At 27.0% G+C, this 16,253-nt stretch overlaps 6 protein-coding genes across 7 annotated transcripts; 3 read left to right on the forward strand and 3 right to left on the reverse strand.

Moving 5' to 3' along the window:
• Positions 1-104: 104 nt before the first annotated feature.
• Positions 105-3,528, forward strand: LOC127061532 (zinc finger FYVE domain-containing protein 1-like). Of its 2 annotated transcripts, none has more exons than XM_050988533.1 (6): positions 105-1,347; positions 1,467-1,733; positions 1,838-2,210; positions 2,303-2,564; positions 2,636-3,074; positions 3,207-3,528. In XM_050988533.1, the coding sequence occupies exons 1-6, from the start codon at positions 891-893 to the stop codon at positions 3,428-3,430; spliced, it is 2,022 nt and encodes a 673-aa protein (XP_050844490.1). In that variant the 5' UTR covers positions 105-890; the 3' UTR covers positions 3,431-3,528. The 2 variants fall into 2 exon arrangements, with proteins under 2 accessions (XP_050844490.1, XP_050844492.1); XM_050988535.1 differs by having other exon boundaries at positions 105-1,338.
• Positions 3,529-4,091: 563 nt separating this feature from the next.
• LOC127061561 (succinate dehydrogenase assembly factor 2, mitochondrial-like) lies at positions 4,092-4,941 on the reverse strand. Its single transcript, XM_050988612.1, has 3 exons — positions 4,805-4,941; positions 4,572-4,720; positions 4,092-4,487 (listed from the first exon to the last, which is right to left on the reverse strand). Exons 1-3 carry the CDS (start codon positions 4,835-4,837, stop codon positions 4,217-4,219), a joined length of 453 nt encoding a protein of 150 aa, XP_050844569.1. The 5' UTR covers positions 4,838-4,941; the 3' UTR covers positions 4,092-4,216.
• A 627-nt stretch (positions 4,942-5,568) lies between these two features.
• Positions 5,569-7,897, forward strand: LOC127061553 (uncharacterized). The gene is made up of 6 exons (XM_050988599.1): positions 5,569-6,440; positions 6,644-6,829; positions 7,011-7,149; positions 7,238-7,399; positions 7,501-7,626; positions 7,729-7,897. The coding sequence occupies exons 1-6, from the start codon at positions 6,236-6,238 to the stop codon at positions 7,877-7,879; spliced, it is 969 nt and encodes a 322-aa protein (XP_050844556.1). The 5' UTR covers positions 5,569-6,235; the 3' UTR covers positions 7,880-7,897.
• LOC127061555 (ELMO domain-containing protein 2) lies at positions 7,501-10,007 on the reverse strand. Its single transcript, XM_050988604.1, has 2 exons — positions 9,767-10,007; positions 7,501-9,686 (listed from the first exon to the last, which is right to left on the reverse strand). The coding sequence occupies exon 2, from the start codon at positions 9,603-9,605 to the stop codon at positions 8,664-8,666; it is 942 nt and encodes a 313-aa protein (XP_050844561.1). The 5' UTR covers positions 9,606-9,686; positions 9,767-10,007; the 3' UTR covers positions 7,501-8,663.
• An 849-nt stretch (positions 10,008-10,856) lies between these two features.
• LOC127061552 (ribosome biogenesis regulatory protein homolog) lies at positions 10,857-12,576 on the reverse strand. The gene is made up of 5 exons (XM_050988598.1): positions 12,323-12,576; positions 11,892-12,150; positions 11,421-11,722; positions 11,175-11,354; positions 10,857-11,095 (listed from the first exon to the last, which is right to left on the reverse strand). Exons 1-5 carry the CDS (start codon positions 12,469-12,471, stop codon positions 10,987-10,989), a joined length of 999 nt encoding a protein of 332 aa, XP_050844555.1. The 5' UTR covers positions 12,472-12,576; the 3' UTR covers positions 10,857-10,986.
• A 34-nt stretch (positions 12,577-12,610) lies between these two features.
• Positions 12,611-15,968, forward strand: LOC127061529 (zinc finger protein 569-like). Its single transcript, XM_050988523.1, has 4 exons — positions 12,611-14,134; positions 14,286-14,752; positions 14,850-15,037; positions 15,136-15,968. Exons 1-4 carry the CDS (start codon positions 12,913-12,915, stop codon positions 15,578-15,580), a joined length of 2,322 nt encoding a protein of 773 aa, XP_050844480.1. The 5' UTR covers positions 12,611-12,912; the 3' UTR covers positions 15,581-15,968.
• The last annotated feature ends 285 nt before the right edge of the window (positions 15,969-16,253 follow it).

Raw genomic sequence — 16,253 nt, forward strand, 5'->3', positions numbered from 1 at the left:
AAAATCAATTAAATTATGTAGAAATATAAGATGTTGCGTATGATCATAAATTAAAAAAGGAAGTTAATGGAAGAAGAACAGGGTCTTTTGAATTCTTATGTGTGCCAACACGTAGGGATTTGCTGTATTTATTTAAGTGCAATGTGCAGTATCTCTCGAATACACAAATTTGCTCTGTTCTTATAATTAAAATTTTTTATTCTTCTCGATGCATTTTTATATTAAGAAAAATTAACTGAACTAAAATGTACATATATATTTAGTAGTGAAATATGATTTGGGTAACTATTTAGCGTGAGTGTAGAAGAAAACATGGTACGTGTGTTTGTACATGCATTATATTACGTCATACTGTTGCATGCTACGTGACGTAGTAAATTGTACTGTCAGACAACCAAAGTGATTGGAAGCATTACGCATCAACGAACACACAAGCATGCGGTTAGCTCTTTTCTATCTGTCATGAAGTACTTTTTTTTTGTTAAAAATTCATGTAATATGTGTCGATATTAAAAATTTCCGTTTACGATAAACACCCGTTTTATATAAGAACGAATGATACTTTCTATGAACGGGATTACAGCATTGTATATATATGATTATACATGTATTTGAATTCGTGAAAAATATGAACAAGTATATTTATGTTGTTAAATAACTACATTTGACGACGCCATATCACCGTCGACTAATATGCGCAGTAATTTATCTACGTTGCACTGTTCATGTAAATAGATAATATCGCGAATTTTATGGTGCATTAATTATCTCTATATTTATTTGTCATCTTTTGAATTTGGTAAAAAAAAGAGATAGGATCATCTGTTCCAATAAATTCTTATACATATATTTGATACGTCTTTGGTGCTGTTAAGTTTTAAGTTCACATTATGAGTGCAATATGGGGGAGAAGTGAAACAGAAGAAACTAATCCAGCAATTATGCAGAGTTTAGACAGTTTGTCTATTTGCAACAGAGATATGTACAATATGAATCATTCTTCAATTGCTATTAATGCAAATACTTCAATGGAAGACTTATCGACGAAGAACAAAACTAATAAGATCGAAAGCTTCTTATTGATCGATAAACAAGAAAGATTAAAAGTTTCTAATGCTGAACAATTTATTAGGAAGTTGAATTGTATCAACAAAGATCAAAAAGTTAAAGTTGTATCCATTTTTGGAAATACAGGTGATGGAAAAAGTCATACATTGAATCAGACGTTCTTTAAAGGACGAGAAGTTTTCAAAACTTCGAATGATCAGACTTCTTGTACATTTGGTGTTTGGGCAGCATTTAATCCAAATCTTAACGTAATATGCCTAGATACAGAAGGTCTGTTAGGTATTATTGTTTTTGTCTTACAAATGATTTTATTTCATTTTGTATTATCCGTTAATTTAATAAATTCTATTAAGGAAACTACGTTTATAAACACATTGTATTGCTTGTTTTCTAAACAGGTGTTACTATTTATGAAAACGAAAGAATAAGGCTTCTTCTTAAAGTTTTGGCAATATCTGATATTGTTATATATCGAACACGTTCCGAAAGATTGAATAAGGATTTGTTTATGTTTTTGTCAACTGCTTCCAAAGCATATAGTCATCATTTTCGGATAGCCTTACAAGCAATGGGACAACGAGCAGGAATGCCAAGTTCATTAAATTCGCTAGGCCCTTGTCTAATAATTCTACAGGAAACCAGACACACCAAACCTCTGAGCAACAGTACATATAATCTCTCAGAATGACAGTAATTTCAAAGAAGAATTTTTGATTAGAAATATACGACGTATTACTGGAAAAATCCTAAAAATTTTTATTTATTTCAGATGGTTCAGAAACTGCAGAGGATATGTTGAGAACTAAATTTGGTCAAATGAGACTCGAAATAGAATCATTTAGTAAATTGAAATATGTTGGACTTCAAACATTGAACTCATCTACCAATTACGAGCCTTTATACTTGGTTATAAAAAATGAACTTGATAATACATCGGTACGATTTGCAAGACATCCACAACTTGTATACAGTACTCTGAGACACTTAAATGATAAATTTTCTGGAGAAACTGGAAATTTCTCCAATATCATATTCCCAGACCAATATTTTAGTTGCCCAGTAAAATGTCTTAGTTGTGGTTGTAGATGTAATAATAGTATGGGTCATCTTAGAGATGGAAAACCCCACAGTAATAATGCTAGGTAATATTTATTTCTTATTGTATTATTACATTTATTTACATAATATGCTTGTAATAGCTACTTTCATGAACAGAGCAATTTTATTTACACAGGTGCAGATACCAAAATCAATATGATAATTTGATATATATATGTAAAAAATGTTATAGCAATGGGAAAGAAGTTAAAGTAACAAGTCGGATACAAACTCATAATGATAAAAGTTGGTATGGCTTAGCCGTATATGCATGGTATGGTTCCATAATAGAATGTCCTCACTGTGGTGAAATTTATAGAAGTCGACAATATTGGTATGGAAATAAGGATCCGGAAGAAGTTGCTGTTTGTACTGAAATCACTCATGTCTGGATTATGGTACATTATATCGATCATAACTGCAAAAAAATGTTAAAAATATGATTATTAAGATTATAATTTGGTTTCAGCCAACAGCTTCTAATGTACCACAGAATACAGCTCAGCGTGTAGTTGATGGTATGTCTTATATAACTGAAGCAGTTACTAATGTTTCTTTACAACCTACTAAGGCAATATCTGCTTGGGTAACGGATCAAATAGCACCTTCATATTGGCGTCCTAACAATGAAATTAAATGTTGCTATAAATGTAAAACACCTTTTGGTGCAACAGATACAAAACATCATTGTCGAGCTTGTGGAGAAGGTTTTTGTGCACAGTGTTCCTCTCAGACGAAATGTGTGCCCTTCAGAAACTGGTATACACCTGTACGTGTCTGTGATGCATGTTATACCAGCTCTAATAACGAAGTCACTCAATCTGTAGAAGATGTAAATGCTAGGAAAGTGACAGAGCATGTAGTGTCTACCTTAAGTGCAGTTGGAACAGTTCTAAATTATTCCAAATGTACGTAATTTATACTTTCTCTAAATTTATATATCTAGTTTATCGAAAATAGATCCATTTCTATTTTTATATGTTTATATGAAATTTATATGAAAATATTTAATTTTTCTTCAATATTTTTAATTTACACAGCTTTCATAAAAGACACTGTTAGACCGTCCTATTGGGTACCTGATTCAGAAGTTATTGGATGTTGTATCTGTAATCAGAAATTTTCTCCTATACTTTCTTTACATCACTGCAGAGATTGCGGACGTGGCGTATGTCAAGAATGTTCGCAACATCGTAAACCAGTACCTCACAGAGGATGGGATAAACCTGTGCGTGTATGTGATTCTTGCATTAAAATTGATTAAGCATATTTGTTCTTCATAAATACAAAGTACAAAAAAAAATCAGTTTCGAAAATGTATGCAGTCAAACCAAATAAATTGGTCAGTAATTATTTTTCTTAGATGTGCTTTTATATATTTTTAAAAATGAGTTAAAATTTTACATATAATTAGTATACTCTACAAATTTTACATTCTCTTATAAATTACATTCTATGTACTACCTCTCTTGTGCTCTAAATCATTATTTAGCGCAATATTTAGTGTATTTTATTAATTTTATTGAGATTTCTTTTATTTATAAAAAAGAAATTGTATTTGTAAGTATCCACAAATGTACATACAAATTTTAATAAGCAGTCAAAATATGTACAGAAAATTCTAATGCTGAGCATTACAGTCGCCAACATAGGATATAAAATATAAAATTATACTTCACCTATGAACTGAAATAGCATGAAATTGGCTACATATCAGCTTTAGCTATATTTGTATTATATCAAATCTTGACTATATTTAAAACAGAAAGTTAAAAAAGAAATTCAAAGGATGGTTTCTGTAAAGAGTTATAGTTACATATACAATAATTATATAAATGTAATTAAAACAAATTTGTGGTTTACTGTAGAACAAAATAAATTTCAGTTGAAAAGAAATTTTATGAAATAAGAACTTTCCATACCAAAATAGTTTAAATATATTTATTTTTCACATTTATTTTTATTTTGTCAAAAAAAATTATGATAACCTAAATTAAGTACTAGAAGTTTTAAGCTTATAAATTGACTATATATCAATGACAATACATTTTTATAAGTCAGGCTGCATTATCCTAGCTTGCTTATTTTCATTTTTTATATGTTTTTTCAATAAATCCATAACTTCATTATCAAATTCAGGTGGTGTAGGTTTAGCATTTGTAGCCCAATAAAATATATCCCAGTCATTTGATGGTAAATTAATAAGACGATCATACAATTTTAATTGAGAATCATTAAAATTATTCAAATATTTTTTAGCAAAAGTACTGAGTAGAAGACCGTTTTCTAGCATACCACGTTTACGAGATTGGTAAGTCAATCTGAAAAATAAAGTTGATATTTCAATTCAAAAATTATTGACAAATTTTTTGTTATACCGAACTGTATAATTAAAAAAATATTACCGTGCTCTTTTAAGATCAACATTTTCTCCTTCTCGCTCTATATAAGGAGGTATATTTGGTTCGTGACCTTCCAAATGAAATATATCTCCAAAATCTTTATAATCGATATAGCTGGTTGATATGTATCTCGCTACAGTCGTACGTCTAACCTTCAGCAATAATGTGATGCAATGACATATGTTATAAATGATATGAAATTATGTTTATTTATTTAAACATTTCATTATACATACTAAAGATATTACTGGTCTCGTAGTAATATTCATTGTTATATCGTACTTATAACAGTTTACAAAAAACTGCGTATAAGAATCGAAATATACGACGATGAGAGCGCCACTTAGTAGTAAACTTGGAAAGTTTTGTCATTTAAAAATACGTCAGAATATAACTATACCAACTAATTTTCTTTCCGATTAATTTAATTTTTATTTAAAGTACTCTAAGTCGTTGGAATCATTTTTTTTTTCGTTAATATTTATGTCGTCGATCAGTAAAATAACGAGTATATAATTCGTACTTAAGGCTGTTCATCACACCTGTTTTTATAATAGTTTACGTCAACGATGAGTAAAAGCGAAATTGTCCAACGATTTTGACAAACAAAATCTCATTTTAAAAATAAAGGTTTAAACAAGGACATAGCTTTTCTCTCTCTTTGAAAAAACTTTATTTTCTTTAAAAATAATCGTTCGAAACGAAGCGTTCAAACGCTTTTTGTAAACGTGACAACTTCAAATTAATACTTTTGGTATTTGTAGATTTATTTAAACTATATAAAAGTATGCGGTGTTAAATAAACTAATATTTAAACAACAGTTAATTTTATTAAACATTACACGGCTCGGAAGACGCGTTAAATATAACAATTTTAAAATATTCTCTTAGATTAAAATTTTGAACTGACGGTCGTTGGCTACGTGTAACGTCAACAAAAATAAATCTTTGACTAACTTTAATTGCTACTGGATTAGTCTATCTTTGTATTTCGACGAGTGAGCATCGAAAGTTCCTCGGAATATCTTTCCTGCAAATATCAACAAAAAGTTTAAGTATATTCTTATATCATATATTTTTTGAATAATTTATACAAGTTTTTATTATAAGAATGATACTAATTATTTCATTTGTATTTTTTAATTTATATTTTTTGTTTCAGAATTATATTATTATATTATTATTATTTTTTATTTTCAGAAAATATCGCGAAGTAACAATAGCGTTTGTTCGTTTGCGTTTCATGACTTAAAAAACAAATATTTTAGATTATTTAAATGTATAATAAGCGAAAGTATTAATTATTTAAGTGGAGTCGTTTGGAAAGTAAAAGTTTTACGTCAATCATTTATTTCACAGAAACAAACACGCTCTATTTCCATTCTACCAACAGAACTAGAGGCCACAAATATACACACACACACACACACACACACACACACACACACACACGTATATAGACATATATACAAGTTTAATGTATAAATTTACTATTTCAGCAGTACACATTCGATATATTGTGTATACTTTTTTATATGAATTCGTATTCAATCTGTTCTCCAATAAGTCCAACTAATCATCAGTTGAATAGAAATTCGTTTATTCGATCTCTACAGTTGGATAACACGAAGGATTGAAATGCTAGACAGAACCAGACAACGAAAACTATGTTATGGTTGACGTGTCACAGTTACTGTGATAGTATTTCGCAATTATCAATATCAATTTCCATTCGATTCAAAATGTTACGATTATTATTCATTATTGCAACATGTATTCTTTGTGCGACTCAAAATACCGGTCTCGAAAAAGTTACAGATCAAGATCTTTTGAATTTAATAAAAACTGAAAAATATGTTGTCGTACTTTTTAGTAAGTTTTACTATTTGTTTGTTATAAATAAAGTTATTACAGAAACAAATTATGAAAACGATTATGATATAAAGTATTATTCACTATAGGAATTTTCACTAGAATTAATATTGATTATATATTGTTTTTAATAAATTTCTAACATAACCAATATACTTTAATCTAATGTAATAAATTTATCAATTAATTCGTCTTTCCTATAGCAAAATCAAATTGTAAAGAATGTGATGATTTTGAAAAAGAATTATTCCATGTGCGAGAAGATTTAGTTGACAGTCTATCTGCATGGGTTGTTAAGGCGACAAACAGTCAACTTTTACATCTTTTTAGTCCGGAAAAGGAACCAGTACTTGTATTTTTCAGGCATGGAAATCCTTTGTTATATACTGGTAAGAATATGAATCTAAAAAGCTATATGATAACAAAAAAAGATATAGTATAAATGTAATTTAATGTTTCAATTTTAATTAATATGTTATAAATAGTTACAATCGATCAGGTAGTTGATTAGGAAGTTAAAACATTATGACAAAAAGAGTATGCTAAATGTTTATTTTATTTCTATATAAGGTGCTGTAAACGATGAAGAGATTCTAACTGTACTTACTGAAAACAAAGAACTTGCAGTAAAAACTCTTACAGATGATACTTTTGAGCATTTGACTCAAGCAAGTAGTGGAGCTACAACTGGTGATTGGTTTATTATGTTGTATGTCATACAATTAATTTTTTTTCAGCATTTTTATTTTATAATAAATTAATAATAAATTAATGTCATTTTGAATTTTATATTTTAGTTATGCTACTGATGATGTAAATTCATTAAGAATAGGTGCAAGATGGGAAACGGTTGGTGCAAAACTTAAACATAGTGTTAATGTTGCACGTATTGATAAATATACTTCTGGTGCTGCTACAGCCAGAAGGTTCAATGTTTATAATGTTCCTGAATTTATTTTGTAAGCCTATAAAAATAGCCTTAATCAATTTATCAAATGTAATAAATTATTTATCGTTATTAATGATTTTTCTTTATATATTTATAATTTTCTATTTTCAGCTTTAGACATGGTAAAATGTATCGTTATCAAATCCCAAAATATGATGTTAATTCATTAGTTTCCTTTGCAAGGGATTGGTATAAAAATGCTCATGCTGAAAAGGTTCCAGTTCCACAGACCCCATTGTAAGTTCATTAATTAAAACAGATTTTCTAATAAATTTCATATAACTTTATTGAAATTAGTGTCATGTGAGCATGTAATTTAGTAGTGTATATTTTTTCCAGTGATGATCTCACACAAAAGATAGCAGATTTTCTTCGTGAAAATCCATGGGTTATGAAAATAGGCAGTATTACTATTGGTATATTAGTTATCATTTCTGTAGCTTCCAAGCTTAGACATAAGACAGATGTACCACAGAAGAAGGAACAATAAACACACTTATTTTTTTTATTAATATATATATGTTATGGGTAATATATGGAAAAAAATATTTTATACAAAAATGACTAGATAGTTTATTACATAATAGAAATAATGAAAGTGTTGAGATAGTAACTTCTTTTAAAATAAAATATAATAGATTGCATATATACTACATATAAAAAAGTGTCTACATAGTATAAATGATAATTATGGTATATGTGTATGGTAATAATAGGAGAAAAAATATACAATAATATTTAAATGATATCCTAAAATTACCCACAATATATAATGCATATTAAAAATTTTTGATAAACATGATTTTTTCAGTTTTTCTATAGCCATAATCTGTTATGCTGAATGCCTGTCTCACTGTCACAAAGACAGAACATGTTTGATCTATTATTATGTTTTTTTTCTACATTTTCTCAATAAATATTCCTATACACATATTTTCTTGTGTATATTAATTAATTATAGTCAAAAATATTAATACCAGTATTTTAAATTACCAATTAATTTAAAAGTGTTAAAATTAGTTTAAAAATTAGTTAAATTCTTAAAAATTTTCAATTACAGATTGTATTGAAGTATTTGTACATTATATTTTGTAAAATCATTCTCTTCCTTAAAATGAGTTATAGTAACAACCACGAACAGGTCAATGTAATCTTAACTATCAAATGTTTGAATGCATTGTTTTGTATATAACGATAAGGAATGGTCCGTGCACACTACCATTGATAATATTTAAGATATCTATGAACATGAAGCATAGTTTTTGAGATTTGTACTAAATATTATCAACTGATACATTTATCCTAAATGTGGTTGATGAATTGGATAATGCCATTCTAATGCTGTTTTCAAATTTTTCTTGTATAGAGGAAAATTCCATCATATTACTCGGTTTAGATTCGATCCAAAATCCATCAAACTCATAAAAAAGATAACAATAAAACTGATGAAAAGCACGGATAGTTGGCAAAGTCTTTGATGAATTATAGATATGTGTCTTAGCAGTACCATCTTTCAATAATTTTAATGCCATACTGGTAAGGTTTATACCTACAATAGCAAATGCATAACCATAATGTGGATGGGTAGAATGAGATAAAACATGAGTTGCTGCACTAGGATATTCTTGAGCAAAATAAACAAGATTTTCTAATCCCAATATTCCCATTCCACGAAAATCTGTTTTTGGATCATCTCCCTGAAAGCCAATATTCTGCCATTGTTTTGTTACTCTAGCATCCAAAGGATCATAAGGCATAAGTAAATTCCATAATTTCAATAACAATAGTTCGTGTTCTGGATTATCAGCATCATAGGGTGTTTTCCTAAGTTCTTCACATTCTACACATAGTTGACGGTAACCCCAAATTAATTCTATGCACTTGCCAAATGATTTGGCAAAATCAGGATGGGCTGTAGGATTTACATTCTTAGCCACCAATACTGTTCTAATTGCCTCTTCTAGGATTTTACGTTCACTTTTAATCGTTATACCACGATGATTTGCAATATCATTTAAATAAATTATCAAAGTCTTGATATTAGCATTTTTTGATTGCTGTAGAGATTCCTCGATTGCAAGTGTTCTAGGAGCTCCAGAAGGTTGTCCATAACAAATTCTTTGAAGTTCACACATTTGTGTCGTTTGTCTTAAAAACCATTTTATAAACGGTCTAAAATACCAATATATCAGTGACAATATATGCTGAAGAAACATGTTTTACATCGTTTGTCAACACCATTCAAGGATAAGGTATGTATGTTAGTATTGATTCTTTTCGAAATATTTCTTTACATTCTATAAAGAATTTTTATTTTTTGTGAGTCTTTCATTTAACATTCACTTATCAACAATAATTGATTGAAGTAATACATAACCTTTAAATTGAATAACTAAGTACAAGCTACTTTTCGTTCATAGTATCCATCGTTTTTGCTACCCCCACTTCTATCAACTTGACGTACGCAGTGAACATAAGAAATGTGTTATACGTACTTATATATTTTAAACTACGGAAACTTATCGACTTTATAAATCAGTAAACAACTTTGCAGCGACCGCGTCTCTTGCATTATCAAATTATAATATCAACAAAACGGAAAAACAAATGATTTTTTCTAAATCATTGTTGTGTTCAGAATAAATTTCTTTGAAGCAAACAACATAATATTGAACAATTTCAAAGCGATTTTAAAGTTTTTAATAATTTAATTTAATATTTAATATATCATTTTTATTTTAATATTGATACTATATAGTTTAATTTATCTACTTTATTATTAGAGATATTTTATACACAAATTTTTAGAACTATAGTTAAAATGTTAATATTAATAGAAATATTAAATTAGATAATATTATGTATAAACATTATGGAATCATGTAAAAGAATCAAACTATATACAGTATGTCTTATAACATAATCAAAAGATTAGTACAAAAATGTGATAACAAGAAAAATAAAGGACAATCCTCATCTGTTACAACTATCTATGACTATTTTAAATTCTGTTCAATTTTCAAGTCACATACCACAAACATTGATAATCGTAATTAGATAAACTCACAATCAACATAATCGATTGATTAATAAAAAATAACATTTCATAGAAATAATGAGAAAGAATAATTTTTTTATATATCTCGTAGAATTATATTTAAAAAAAAAAAGAAAAAAAAAAGTGTCATTGATTTGAAATCACTTGCTCATTATCACATATCCTTTCCTTTCCTTCTTAGTAAAAGTGATCCTTTTTTTCAATAAGGAAAATGGGTAGTCATTCTAAGCAAAATTGAACAGCAATTGACTATTCCAGACAATTAAGTTTTCATTTCTTCCAGGGCAAACTCCTCAGCTATACATAATATATAAATATCATGGACAAATGTTCAACTCTAACAAACTACTAAAATCATAAATAATAGTTTAATTTCATGTATGGATTTTAATAAAAGAGATACATAGTATATGTGTACATTTTCTATATATTTATATATAAAGGCGTAATATTATCTAAGTAACGTGAATAATATAACAAAATTTATTACCATATTTTGTTTAATTTAAAAGTGTTATATATATGTTGCTTTATTTTTTTTATCTGCGTTTTCTACCACCTACTTTCATATGCATATCTCTTTTGCCTTTGCCAGCTTTTGGTTTCTTTGAACCTTTGCTTTTTTTACTTGTTACTTTCTTTCTTTTCCTACAAATAAATATATGTTTATTCATTAAATTTTAGGATACTCTAATATATTGTAAAAACTTTTTTTTTTATATCTTACATTGTAGATACTGGAGATGAATCTGTATTTAAAATGGTATTTTTATGACTAAGAATTTTATTTACTAAATCCTTATTTTTTTCTTTTTCATCTTTTAAATTTAATGGAATTTCTTTAGCCTTTCTCTTCAAACTTGGCAATTTTGTTAAAATTCCCTTTGCATCTTTTTCTTTTGGCAATCTATAAGTATAAAAATATATTTAAATAATATGTTCAAATAATATTTTTCCTCTAATAAAAATTTACCTCTCTTGAAATTTTCCTAGAGATGCTGTTGATTGATGTGCTACTGTTACAGCTGTAGAAAGCTGACTTGGTTTGGGAAAATGTTCTATAGTAGGAATACCTACTCGTGGTAACTTCACTTTTTTTGACTTAGCTATATTACGTAATCGTTGTAATTCATTTTTAGATTGTCTTTCACGTTTACTTGCACTCATAGCAGTAAATGGATCTTCTTTTGGATTATTATCATTTCCGACTTCCACAAGCCATTCTTTTTGTTCTGCTGCTTTAGTCCGTTGATAACCATACCTTGGCATCCATTTCTACAATAGTAATTATTAATGTTGTAATATTTAATTAAAACATAATCAACAATATATATATATAAAAGAAAACATAAATTTATCTAATAAATGAAAGGAAGTAGTTTCAATATTATTCTTATGATAAGTCTCTTTTAATCTCAAATATCAGAGGATAAGAAAGACATACTTGTAGTTCTTCATCCCATTTCAATTTTGTCCTATTTTTCTTATTAGTTCTTATTCCCTTTTCTTTGGCAAATTGTTGCCATTTTGTTAAAGGTTTAGGTTTTGGGATACAACGAGTTCGTGGAAGTACATATTGAGGCTTTGGCAATTGAGCAACTATTGCCTCTTCCACACGTTCGGTAGGAAGATTCCATACAGCATTAATTAGAAGTTGTACATTGTCTCTTGTTAACTGCTGCAGATAAGTACTTGAATTCGATCTATAACATTTGTGTACAAACATAATATAGGTTAATGTAAATATTCTAAATCTTACACTCGTGTATTTAAAAGTTAAATATTTTATAAAAGATATATTTATAAATGCTAAAAAATTAGAACATATATAAGAATTAAATTAGTATTATACATTTATTTTATGAGCCTAATTACCTTAATCTTTTTACATCTAAAGTATTAGAATCAGACACGAGGAGCGAACCTAGATCGATTTCAGGCTCAACATCTTTATGAAATGTCGTATATTTTTTAGAATCTGATTTCACCTCTTCATTTTCTAATATTGTATTAACAACGTCCATGATAATAAATAAATTTTCTTTTTTATTCAAGTATTAGTTGTTACAACTTTCAATGCACGAACATGAATGATTTCCTTACCAACTTGCTAAAGTTCACTATTCCATACTCATTGAATCTACATTACCGACTAGTATAAAAAAAGTGGATACTATTAAATTCTATATATTTTTTATTTTCTATTAATAAATATATGGGCAATGTTTTTTTATAAACATAACACATTGCTCTGATTCTTTTTATTAATAAAATACTCTTCGTGTTTATATTCTAATACTTTAATTATGTAATTGAAATTTCATGATATGCGTTGTTCAATCGAACTGGATGAAGGTTATGTATGCGGCGCATTTCATAAGTAATGTAGTCTTAATGCAATTCTTAAATTTTGAAATATTTGTTAAATTCTTTGAAAATGCATTTTTCAATAGTAGAAAAAAATAATGTACATGTTTAGTGTACATTATTACATATTTATACATATTCCTACATACACAAAAACGACATCTTATTTGTCAAGAAAAAAAGCAATAAAAACTGATTTCGTGCAAAGTGAGATGATAACGATGGGAATGCCAGATGCATATTGTGTAATTTGTAATACAAATGTTGATGTGTCTTCCTGTGTAAATATTTTTTATACATCTCTTCCTCATAACGGTGAATTGCTAGCGAGCTTTGCATTACGTGAACTCAGACCAACGACCTCTAATTTACATAGCTCTTATATCTGTCCTCGCTGTTATAAATTATTTCAAATGTTAGAACAAGCACAATGGACTGTTACAAATATTCGTTGTGAGATTTTAAAAGTTTATCAATCTGGTGAGAAGAAAAAATTTGTTAGACGCATGTTAACAAATAATACTGATTATCTTTTACATAATACTCAAATTTTGGAAGGTATTCAAACAACTAAACGAGATATAGATCAGACAATAAATGGATTGAAAAATATTGCAGATATAACTTCTACTTCATTTATGCAAGATGTTTCACTTGAACAAATTTCACAGACATTTAATGCAAATATGACTACAAATAATATTAAAAATATTGATCTGATAGATACAAAAGATATTTTTAAAGAAGAAATAGATATTGATAGCAAAAATTTGGATAATATACACTCAAATATTAGAAGCAATAACAATTGTAATATGGAATATAAAAATAGTAATGATGTAAATAAAAATATAAAGACTGAAATACATAATAAAACTATAGATTTAAATGTAAAAATCTTAGAAAATGATTTTCATAAATCTATTTTAACTAATAATAGTATAGAAGAACGAAATATTACAGAACAAGAAACATCTTATAATCAATGTAAATTCTGTACCGAATCATTCAAGACAAATGATGAATTAAATGTACATTTATTGAAACATAATGATATACAATTATATCAGTGTTCTAAATGTAAAGAAGTATTTACTAATATTTCACTTGCAAATACACATGCATCAAAAGTACATATTGAAGATCAAGATTATGTTAACATTTTGCCAGTCTCATATAAAAATGAAATAGGACACTTCCTTAATGATGTCTCCTTTTTTCCACAAAATAATGTAGAGACATTAAAGCCAAATACTTTTGAACATACAGAGATCAATAAAAATATATCAGAAATAAAGGATAATTCAGCATGTATTACAGGTAAGTTAAAATTAATAATTTGTCACATTAATATTTTTAATAATCATTATATTAATATATTATAATGTAATTGTAATATATTATTAAACTGTCAAAAGGAAATGTATTCAATTTAATTTTTTATTATAAATATAAAAATTTTATTTTTTAGAAAATAAATTTGCTGAAAGTAATGAAATTAATTCCATGGATGAGAAAACCAAAATCAATTTAAATTCTGCCTCTTGGAAGTCAGGAAGAATATCAAAATATAGTTTAAAACCATTAAAATATACATGTCCTACGTGTAATAAAAAGTGGAGAACATCTGCAGAATTAAAGACACATATTAAATCTCATTCAAATATAAGACCATATATGTGTGAAAAATGTGGTCAAGCATACAAACACAAACATGCTTTAGAAATACATATTGGTATGCACAATGGAATAAATCCATTTCAATGTAGCTTTTGTAAAAAATGTTTTACTCAAAAAGGCGCATTAATGAGACATTTACCAATGCATACTGGGGAAACACCATATCAATGTGAATTATGTGGTAAAAGATTTGTACATCATACATCATACAACATGCATGCTTTGTCTCATACTGGAAAAAAATCTTATCAATGTCATGTAAGTGATCATCGATATTAATCATGTATGTGTATATAGCTTGCAATGTGAAGCTTAAAGAAATTATGCAAAGTGAAATTTAATGTATTCTTTTAAGGTATGTGATTTATCACTACTTTCTACATCACATTTAAAAAGACACATGCGAGTACATACAGGCGAAAAACCATATAGCTGTATGTTATGTGGAAAACGTTTCGCAGAGCGATACAATTTACTAGCTCACCAAAAAATACATAATACATCAGAAACAACGGCAAAAGATATTGTAAAATTACAAAACATGTCAGTTTAACATTTTTAAGTATCCTTTAAATCTTTTAATTTTGTATTTATTTATAAATAAATATTACATATTGTTTCTCACTGCTATTTATGTATAGGTGCAATCAATGTAACTCATTATATCAGAAAGGACATACATGTAATGAGCATACAAAAGTACAATGCAATTCAGATAACAATATTACAACTACAGAAAAAGTAAGTAATTATAATTGTGATTTACAATCGTTTGAACAATCAAAACTTTATAAATTACATAATAAAAATCAACAGAATTTAAAGAATACTAGTTCTGATAATAATAAAACTTGGGTAGAAATAAATCAATCAAAGTTAAATTGTACTAGTAACGAAACAGAATTCGTATTATTGCAAGATTCTTCATCACAAGGTGACACAACTCCTGTAACTATTACATTTAATGACCATAAAATGTCTGTGGGAAATAAAAATTATAATACAAGTTTAAAAATCATAATAGAATCTTCCAATGTTTCCATTCCAATTAATAATCAAGTTATAATAGATGACACACATACATAATTCATGACTATATTTATGTCATTAATATTGAAATTTGAATTTTACGTTTTTATAGATACTAAAATTTTTTAAATTGAAAATAGAACTATCGTACAAAGATGTAATATGAGACACATATAAATTGTTATATATTCTGAAAATATGTATAATTTTATAAAAAGAAGAGTTTTATAATTTTATAAAATTCTGTAATGATAAAAACATACAAATATACAACCTTGTAGAGTATATTTTACAAATTTTATCTTCTTGCATTTTTACTATATTTTAAAGAAAAATGAAGATAATATATTTAAATATATGAAATATTTAATAAAAAAAAATAATGAAGATAAACAACTTATTGCCCAAAAACATATATATATTTAAATTATGTATTTTTGATTTGTACAATTGTATATTATTAAAAAAAAACACGTATATTTTTTATTTTATGAGAATATGTTTTATTGTGTGAAATCATATTATCAGTATTAAATGTCTTAATATATTTTTAAAAATTATATATATTCTGGTTTTTGTGATGTATAAGTACAAAATATATAATTTTACAATGTAAGGTTTCTTATTTAATTTTAATTGATTCTTTAGTTCTTAACAGTAATTTAATATTTAATAAAAATGGTATTTATACAAAATATAGTTATACCAATCATTATGTATAATTATAGTG

This window comes from Vespula vulgaris, chromosome 2 (genome assembly GCF_905475345.1).
Source record: "Vespula vulgaris chromosome 2, iyVesVulg1.1, whole genome shotgun sequence".
Classification (NCBI taxonomy): domain Eukaryota; kingdom Metazoa; phylum Arthropoda; class Insecta; order Hymenoptera; family Vespidae; genus Vespula; species Vespula vulgaris.

Excerpts from the sequence above, each read along its gene's own strand:
- LOC127061532 (XM_050988533.1), top strand. The coding sequence starts at position 891 with ATGAGTGCAATATGGGGGAGAAGTGAAACAGAAGAAACTAATCCAGCA. Across the intron at positions 1,734-1,837 it reads CACCAAACCTCTGAGCAACA|ATGGTTCAGAAACTGCAGAG; the intron begins GTACATATAATC and ends TATTTATTTCAG. Across the intron at positions 2,211-2,302 it reads CCCCACAGTAATAATGCTAG|GTGCAGATACCAAAATCAAT; the intron begins GTAATATTTATT and ends TTATTTACACAG.
- LOC127061561 (XM_050988612.1), bottom strand. The coding sequence starts at position 4,837 with ATGAATATTACTACGAGACCAGTAATATCTTTA. Across the intron at positions 4,721-4,804 it reads CGAGACCAGTAATATCTTTA|GTTAGACGTACGACTGTAGC; the intron begins GTATGTATAATG and ends TTATTGCTGAAG. Across the intron at positions 4,488-4,571 it reads GTTGATCTTAAAAGAGCACG|ATTGACTTACCAATCTCGTA; the intron begins GTAATATTTTTT and ends TTTATTTTTCAG.
- LOC127061553 (XM_050988599.1), top strand. The coding sequence starts at position 6,236 with ATGTTATGGTTGACGTGTCACAGTTACTGTGATAGTATTTCGCAATTA. Across the intron at positions 6,441-6,643 it reads ATATGTTGTCGTACTTTTTA|CAAAATCAAATTGTAAAGAA; the intron begins GTAAGTTTTACT and ends TCTTTCCTATAG. Across the intron at positions 6,830-7,010 it reads AAATCCTTTGTTATATACTG|GTGCTGTAAACGATGAAGAG; the intron begins GTAAGAATATGA and ends TTTCTATATAAG.
- LOC127061555 (XM_050988604.1), bottom strand. The coding sequence starts at position 9,605 with ATGTTTCTTCAGCATATATTGTCACTGATATATTGGTATTTTAGACCG.
- LOC127061552 (XM_050988598.1), bottom strand. The coding sequence starts at position 12,471 with ATGGACGTTGTTAATACAATATTAGAAAATGAAGAGGTGAAATCAGAT. Across the intron at positions 12,151-12,322 it reads TTAGATGTAAAAAGATTAAG|ATCGAATTCAAGTACTTATC; the intron begins GTAATTAGGCTC and ends CAAATGTTATAG. Across the intron at positions 11,355-11,420 it reads CTAGGAAAATTTCAAGAGAG|ATTGCCAAAAGAAAAAGATG; the intron begins GTAAATTTTTAT and ends TTATACTTATAG.
- LOC127061529 (XM_050988523.1), top strand. The coding sequence starts at position 12,913 with ATGTACATGTTTAGTGTACATTATTACATATTTATACATATTCCTACA. Across the intron at positions 14,135-14,285 it reads TAATTCAGCATGTATTACAG|AAAATAAATTTGCTGAAAGT; the intron begins GTAAGTTAAAAT and ends TTTATTTTTTAG. Across the intron at positions 14,753-14,849 it reads AAAAATCTTATCAATGTCAT|GTATGTGATTTATCACTACT; the intron begins GTAAGTGATCAT and ends TATTCTTTTAAG.